Source organism: Suricata suricatta, chromosome 3 (assembly GCF_006229205.1).
Source record: "Suricata suricatta isolate VVHF042 chromosome 3, meerkat_22Aug2017_6uvM2_HiC, whole genome shotgun sequence".
Lineage (NCBI taxonomy): Eukaryota > Metazoa > Chordata > Mammalia > Carnivora > Herpestidae > Suricata > Suricata suricatta.
The window spans coordinates 2746046-2753771 of record NC_043702.1 but is presented as its reverse complement, the minus strand read 5'-3'; the positions used below and the strand labels follow the sequence as shown (position 1 = coordinate 2753771).

Sequence of the window (7726 nt, the reverse complement as noted above, 5' to 3'; positions counted from 1 at the left end):
GCTGTCCGGGTGGCCGTCCACGGGAAGATGGCCCTGAGGAGGCCAGCCGTCAGAGAGGCCGTCACCCAAAACCTCCGCGGACATCGGTGGTCACGGGCTCTGGGGCCTCCAGGGGGTCCCCGGCGTGGAGGGGGCCGCCCTCACTGTCTCTCCCGTGTGTTCTGAGATGAGCACGTCCAGGATTGCGTCCTGGCTGCACCACTCCAGGGCTGTGTGGCTCTGGGCAGGTCACTTAACCTCTCTGGGTCCCAGTGTCCCCGTCTGTTGAATGAGAGAATGATAAACCCGCCGTACTAGTGATCTGCAAGGGTTAGCTAGGCTGTAGAGGGCTTAGGACCGGACGTGGCCCCGTGAGGCGTGGTCATCGCCACCCTGGGCGGGCGCCCCAGCATGCAGAGATGGGGGGGAGAAGCAGTGAATCTTCCAGAATTGGCGTCACTTACCTGGAGCCAGATCTGCGTGCTACCTGCCGACACCCAACTTGCTTCCAACAACAGTACGTATGGCGGGTCCGCTCTGGACGGAGACGCTGATGCCCTCAGGTGCCCAACGGTGACATGGTGCCCCGTCACCGAGCCCAGCACCCTCTAAAAGAGGTAAAAGTATTTAAAAGGAGAGAAGAGAAAACCATCTCCTAAGGCCCAAATCACCCTGAGCTTTCTAGAAGCCAGAAGAGGCTTGAGAAGGTGAACAGGCTGTCACCAGTGAGGAGTGTGACCTGTCCCGGCACGGCCACACCTTCGTTTTCTGTGCCGTCAGCCCTCAGACTCCCCAGAGCCCGCTGGGGGCGCCCGCCGCGCTCCTGCGTCCGGCTCAGGGCCCGCTCCTCCGGGTCCGTGGAGGGCTGTGCCCCGGGCAGCCAGCAGGGGAGGGCTCATGGGGCCTTGACGCCCGAGTAGGAGTTTTTACTGGACACACGAGAGGTTCAGTTTCTTTTCAGTTAGTTGTTGTCTTGGTCTTTGTTTTCATTTTTCAGAGTAGGCAGAGGACGGAGGAGGGCAGCGTGTTCAAACCCAGTTCTGTGTCCGTCACCCCCTGGGACACTCGGTGACAGGCAGACGTGAGGCGTCCTGGGGATTTGGCTCCCGAGGGGGTATCCTGCGGAGGCCGGTGGCTCTCCCTGCTGGCCCCGTGAGCAGGGAGTGATTCACCCCTGCAGCAGGGGCCTGCGGAGGGAGGGTCTTTCCGACGGTGATTAGAAGACCGGGAAAGAACAGCGAGGTGACATTTCATCAATTACGTGTTTTTGTAGGGTTTTTACATTGTTTTTTAAGTTTATTCATTTGTTTTGAGAGAGAGAGAGAGAGCAGGGGGAGGGACAGAGAGAGCATCCCAAGCAGGCTCTGCGTTTTCAGCACGGAGACCGACCTGTGGTCCGATCTCACAAACCGTGAGATCACGACCTGAGCCGAGACGGAGGGCTGGGCACTTCCCTGAGGCCCCCAGGCGCTCCTGCATTTGCTTTTAAACAGCTTCACGGAGGTGGAACTGACGTAGAATAAACTGAGTATGCTTAAAGTGCACAGTTTGGAAGGTTTGGACGTATGTATATACCTGTGTGGACTCACGACAGTGAGCATAGGGGCGCCGGAGGGCTCAGTCCGACATCGGCTCAGATCATGATCTCACAGTTCGTGGGTTCGAGCCCCACGTCGGGCTCTGTGCTGACAGCTCGGAGCCTGGAGCTGCTTCGGATTCTGTGTCTCCCTTTCTCTCTGCCCCTCTCCTAATCACACTGTCTCTCTCTGTCTCTCAAAAAATAAATGGTAAAAAAAATTTTTTTTTAAAGTGAACATAGATGCCCCTCGCCCTGAAGGTGTCCTGGCCCTTCCTCATCTCCCCCTCCTGCCCCTCCCCGTGTCCCCCCCATCACCCCTTTGGGCCGTGGGCTCAGGCCTCCAGGGTTCCGTGAGTTGCAAAAGGGGGGCCATGTGGAAAACCCCCTGAGGCGGCTGTTCGTTTTGCAGCGGGACCACTCGCATGAAGGCACCTGCAGGGCAGCCCCTTTAGCCCACATGCCGCGGGAGGCTCCCATTTCACAGACAGAGAAGCTGCGGCCCGAGAGGCGAATAGGCCTGCCCAGGCCCAGGCCGCCTCTGTGCGGGGTCCCTGGAGGTGCCCAGGCTGTGCTCCCCCCACCCCGCCAGCTCAGGGGCACCTCGGGGAGGCTCTCCGCCAGCCTCCAGCCGGGTCACCTCGCAGGAAGGCTCCCCCTAGCCCCACCCCCCCTGCAGCTCTGGAGACTGGTGTCTTTTCTGCGGACACAAAATCACCCAGAGCAGGACAGACCCTTCCGGCCAGATCCACAGGCACAGACCACGGGACACAGCGGGGTCACACTCCTGGGCCCCTCGTCTCTCCTTGGAAACTCCAGTATTAGAGGCCTCAGTGCACCTGTCCTGGGGCCCGGGGAGCCCGGCTGCCCTTGTGCGGCTGGCATTGCTGCTCAGGTCGGGGGCGTTTTCCACCCTGGAGCGAGGGAGGGATGCTTGGGATCTCCCTAAAACGACACCTCATTCCTGACGAGGGCGCGTGCCAGGGAGGCTTGGGTCCTGACCGCCGAGGACGGGCTGCGGTCTGCTCGCCGCCTCCGCACGCGGCCTTTGAGCGACGTGGGTTACGAGCAACTTCATTCGCAGCCGCACAGGAAGGGAACCGTTTGGCCCCGAACAGCAGGGTTTGAAGCTTCTGGCCGTTCAGAGTCTGTTTTAAAACAGTAAGGTAGTGTCTTTCCGATGAAAGCAGCCCCGTGAGGCTTGTTGAAGAGAAAGGGGCGCCTGGTGTTAAGCGTCCAACTCTTGATCCCAGCTCAGGTTTGTGGGTTCGAGCCCCGTGTCAGACTCTGCGCTGACAGCCTGGAGCCTGCTTGGGATTCTCTCTCTCTCAAAATAAATAAACGTTAGAAGAGAGAAGAAGAAGAAAGGAACACCCCTTAAAGCCGGCGCTGGGCGCCCAGGCAGTGCGGCGTCCACTGACGTGCAGGGTCACTATCCCGACCCAGGACGGATGTGAAAGTGCGCACAGGCCAGGGCGGGAGGAGCGGCAGCAGATACTGTCCCGAGAAAACAGAACTGCCCCAGCCCCGGACGAGGCTGAGGAAGTGGCCACTGGGACTTCTCGGAGGAGGAGACCACAGCGGGGGACAGGCCACGTGTGGGGGAAGGTGCTCCCAGTGGGGAGACAGGCAGGGTGCTGGGGGCAGTGAGGGCTGCGAACAGAGGGGTGGCCCTTAGAACGAGGCTGGACAGGCAACTTGGGATTCTTTCCAGAAGCAGGTGTCCTGGTGCTCCGGCCCCCAGCCCTCCCTGTCCACGGCCCGCGGGCATTCTCAGGTCCCCTTGCTGGGCTCCGCGGGGCACACGCAGGGGCTGTTGGGAAGTGGCAGGAACAGAGGGGTGGCAGGGGCCCCTGACGGCTCCCAGAGAGGCCCAGGGGCGTGCTATGGCCTCCAGGTCCCCCCTGCCCATGCCCCTGTGGGGGCCTCCTTCCCGGGGTGTCGAGGGAGGCCTGGCCTGGCCTGCCCGTGGGTCCCCTCCCCTGGCGACCCTCCGACGAGCTGTCCCCACATGCCAGCCTTTTACCCCCGTCCCCCCACCCAGCCTTGCTCCCCAGCCTCTCTGGCTAACATCCCAGGAGCCTCCCGGGGTGTCCTGCCCGTCCTGGTGGGGCCCTGCCCATGGGACAGCCCCCAGGGCACGGGCGCAGGCCAGCTGCAGCGCACTTCTGCCGCCCGGCCTCCCCTCTGCCTCTGCGTTCGTGGGGTTTGTTGTGTGTTTTGTTGGGGATTAATTTTTCTATCACTGCTGTGAAATGTCGCTTTGTGGGCTTTGGCCGCGCCATGGAGACGTGGGCAGCCTGGATCCTGTCCCGTGATCAGTTCAGTGAAAGTTCTCTCTCCCCCGCCCGTCCCACGTTCTGGGGAATCGGTGGACCTCACATAAACCCTCTGAAAGAAGGTGGAGCCCGCGGACACCGCTGGGGTGGCCTCGCCGTATCCCTTCCTGGAACCCACGGGGAGTCAGAGCCCTCTGAGCAGAGGCCTCCCCTGACCCGAACCTCTGACTCTGCGGGGTGCGGTGTGTGTGGCGGCATGCTGGTGGCTGGACCCTGCTCCTTCCCGAGGGCTGCCGTCGCCTCGAGGGGGTCGCTCTTGCCCACTTTGTGGCTCCTGGCCTCTCTTCCGGGAACACAGTGCCCGGGACGCTGGGAGGGGCAAGGGCGAGCATGCCAAAGGGGACTGCTCCCAGGGGGCCTCCGTGGCGGGCCTGCCCTCTGCTCCTCAGAGTCGGTCTGCCCTGCGCTTGCGTGTGAGGCTGCCAGTCGGCTTCCTTCCTTTAACCACGACTGTTCTTTACCCCTCCCTCTCCCGGTTTGTCACCTTACGCTGGGAGCCAGCTGTCACCTCTGCCCAGGGCTTCAGCTTCCCACTCAGCACTCCATTCTAGCACAGCTGTTGGCTGGGTCCTTCCTACCCACCTGCACACCCACCGCCCATTCATGTATCCATTCCTCTATCCATTCATCTCTTCACCCACTCTTCCATCCACCCATCCCCTGTCCATCAGTCCATCTGTCCATCCATCCATCCATCTATATACCCACCCATCCATCTACCCACCCATCTGTCCATCTGATCACCCATCCGTCTACCCACTCATCCATCCATCCACCACCCTGTCCATCCACCCACTCATCCATCCATCCACCCACCCATTCATCTGTCCATCCAACCAATCATCCACTCATCCATCCACCCACTTGCTCACCCATCCGTCCCTCCATCCAGCCACCAACCCATTCATCCGTCCCTCCATCCAGCCATCCACCTACCCGCACACCCGTCCAGTAACTATCCACTGAGCCCCTGAAGCCGCAGCCTGGAATGGCCCCACATAGCCCGCTGTCATCACCCTCATCTGTGACCCTCGACCCCTCTTCATCCTCCGCCCCCTCCCCCAGGTCTGCAGTGACCGATAGGTCAGGCCCTCTGCCGTACTGCCCAGCTTCCTGCCTGGTCCCCAAGCTCTTGTGGGGGGACCGAGAGACGTGAGCCAAGTTCAGTCAAGTCTGTGCCTCTTCTGGTTCTGGGACCGTGGGCCTGCTTCTGAGCCCGAAGCCTCAGTTTCCCATCTAGTAAATTGACCATCACAGCAGGAGCTGCCTCCAGGACACCTGTGTGCGCAGAGAGCTTGGGCAGCGCCGTGCGTTGTGGGGCTGGGGGCCCGGTTCCTCTGCATTTTCCTCTTGGAAGACGGAGGCCCGGGGGGCAGGAGTCAGGGGCCGTGGGGCGAGCTGACTCAGGTACACACCCCCTTCGAGGCCATGTTTTGGAGTCGGGGCCCCAGAACTCCTCAGCGTGCCTGCCGGAGGGCTGCCAGCCTCTCCCTAGGTGGGCCGTTCCGGCTGCTGCCTTGTGGGCTGCAAGGGTCAGCGGGATGTCCACACATGTCCGTGAGGACCAGAAAGGAGTCCCAGAGTTCCTGGGCTGGCCCTGGCTTCCCAGCTCCGGGCCCCATCCCGGGATTTGGAAAGGCCGTGATGGCAGGGATGGGGCTGGGGTGCCCTGTGGGCTGAAGGCCAGCCTAGCCTGGGGGGCAATAGGTGGGCGGGCCTCTAGGAGGAAGTGGGAAGTGGCCCTGCACGGTCCCGTAGGGAGGCAGAGACAGCAGCTGTGCAGCCTGGAGAGGAAGAGGGGGAGGCCTAGGGCTGGGGACCCAGGGGACTGCCTTCCCCATTTGCCCAGCAGCCACCAGAGCCCGTGGCTCCCTTAGCAGGGAAGAGGGAATTTTGATCTGTGCGGTACGTTCCCTCAACTTTTTACTTTTGAGCTCATATTTATCAAGTAGGGGGTAAAGCACATGTCACGTCAGTTTGTCAGCCTGGTTTGTAACTGGTAAGCATCTAGATGTAGGGGATGGGAGCGGGGGCTCCCTGAGGCCAGGGCTGCAGCCTGCACCCCACGGTCTGGCCCACGTAGGCCAGAGGCCTGGTGGCAGTGAGGGGAGGAATCTTGTCCAGTCCCTGGGTCCTCAGTTTGCACATGTATGAGGTGGGGGTGCCGGGAGCTGCATCAGGGGTGTGAGGACAGAGTGTACGTGAGCGTCAGGTCCGTGCCCGGTGCAGCTGCGCACCCTGCTTGGGATGCCAACGCCGGCAGAGGGAGGCGCCCTCCCCCGGCCTCGCCCCTGCAGAGCACTAGGAGGCACTGTCAGGCCCACGGTCAGCCAGCAGGGACTTTGCTGGGCTCTGCAGTGGTCAGGATCTCCAGGGATTACACGGAAGCTGGTCCTGGGATGGGTGGGCAGGGGAGGGCGTGCAGGGCAGGCAGGGGAGGGTGGGCAGGGGAGGGCGTGCAGGGAAGGCAGGGGAGGGTGAGCGTGGGGAGTGGGCAGGGGAGGCAGGGGAGGGCGGCTGACAGTGCCCTGGACGCTTCGTTGCAGTGCACCCCCTCTTCCTGGCCACGGCCTGCCGGGACGCCGACTACGACCGTCTCCTCCAGGAGGTCTGCCTCACCCGCTTCCAGGCGGACATGGAGGCCATCGGGAAGGCGCTGTGGTGCGACTGGGACAAGACCATCAAGTGAGTGTCGTGCGTCCCCTGGCGCGGAGTCCGCCCGAGGCCACGGTCAGGGGCTCTTCACCAGAGTCTAGGGTGGCAGAGCGCCCACGGGGCGGGAGGAGGCGGCGCTGATGGTGGGCCTCGGCCAGGGGGAGTCGGGAGGGGGGCTCCCGCCTGGGCCAGGCCCAGCTGAGATGCCCGGGGCCCGTCCACGTGCGGGCGTGTGGGGGACAGCAGAGAGTCCGGGGCGCGGGGGCTGGGCTCGGGGGCAGGAGCCCCAGCGTGGAGGGAGGGCCCCGCCATCAGGCTGAGGCTTCCCACCTGTTCAGGGCTCCGAGCTCCATGGGGAGGCGGGGCAGGCTGTCACGGGGTGGGGGGGCCGTGAACCCCCCAAAGCCAGCTGGCGCTGAGCCCCTCCCCCTCCGTGACTCCCGTCTTCCTGCCACACGCCCTTCTTCCCATTCGCCGGGGTCATCCGGGGCCCCAGCCATTCCTCAGTGGGGCGGGGGGCTCTCCCCATGGGGCCAGGCTCTGGGCGTTCTGGAACAGGGCCCAGGACTCGTGCCGGATGGAGGAAGCAGGTTGGTCACCTCAGAATGGCCTGTGCTGTCGGCCGATTGGCTGCCTGCCTCCGCAGAGGGATTTGTGTTCAATTAAAGATTGCACGTTAGTGGGACCAGGACGCGGTGGGGTCACCGGAAGGAAAGCACGGCCGCCGTCGGTTCTGAGTCAGTGACCATGGCGTGGTGTAGACGGCCCGGCGGCGGCAGGCGGGGAAACACGGGCGACGTTCCCAGAGAAGCAGGGGTGATGTGTTCTCAGAAAGGAGACCCTCCCCAACGGCCCCCAGTGGGGCTTTGGGCACAGACGGGAGGACCGATCAGTCAGGCTGCAGAACGTGTGCCGTCTTCAGAGCCGCAGGGGAAACAGAGGGAAATCGAGGCAGGGCCGAGGGGGAGCGTGCGACGGCTTCTTATGTTCACGTTGATTTATTTATTTTGAGAGAGAGAGAGAGAGCAAGCAGGGAAGGGGCAGAGAAAGAGAGGGAGAGAGAATCCCAAGCAGGCTCCGGGCTGTCAGCGCAGAGCCCAAGACGCAGGGCTCCATCCCACAAATTGTGAGATCATGACCTGGGCCGAGATCGAGTCGGAGCTTAACCGACCGAGCC

General features: G+C 62.9%; 1 protein-coding gene across 1 annotated transcript in view; it reads left to right on the top strand.

The window, feature by feature from the left end:
• RAMP1 (receptor activity modifying protein 1) overlaps positions 1-7726 on the top strand; it is a 45139-nt gene that overhangs the window by 8874 nt on the left and 28539 nt on the right. Inside the window, exon 2 of the mRNA XM_029933543.1 lies at positions 6441-6579. Coding sequence (XP_029789403.1) covers positions 6441-6579 — 139 coding nt within the window. The remainder of the gene's footprint in view (positions 1-6440; positions 6580-7726) is intronic.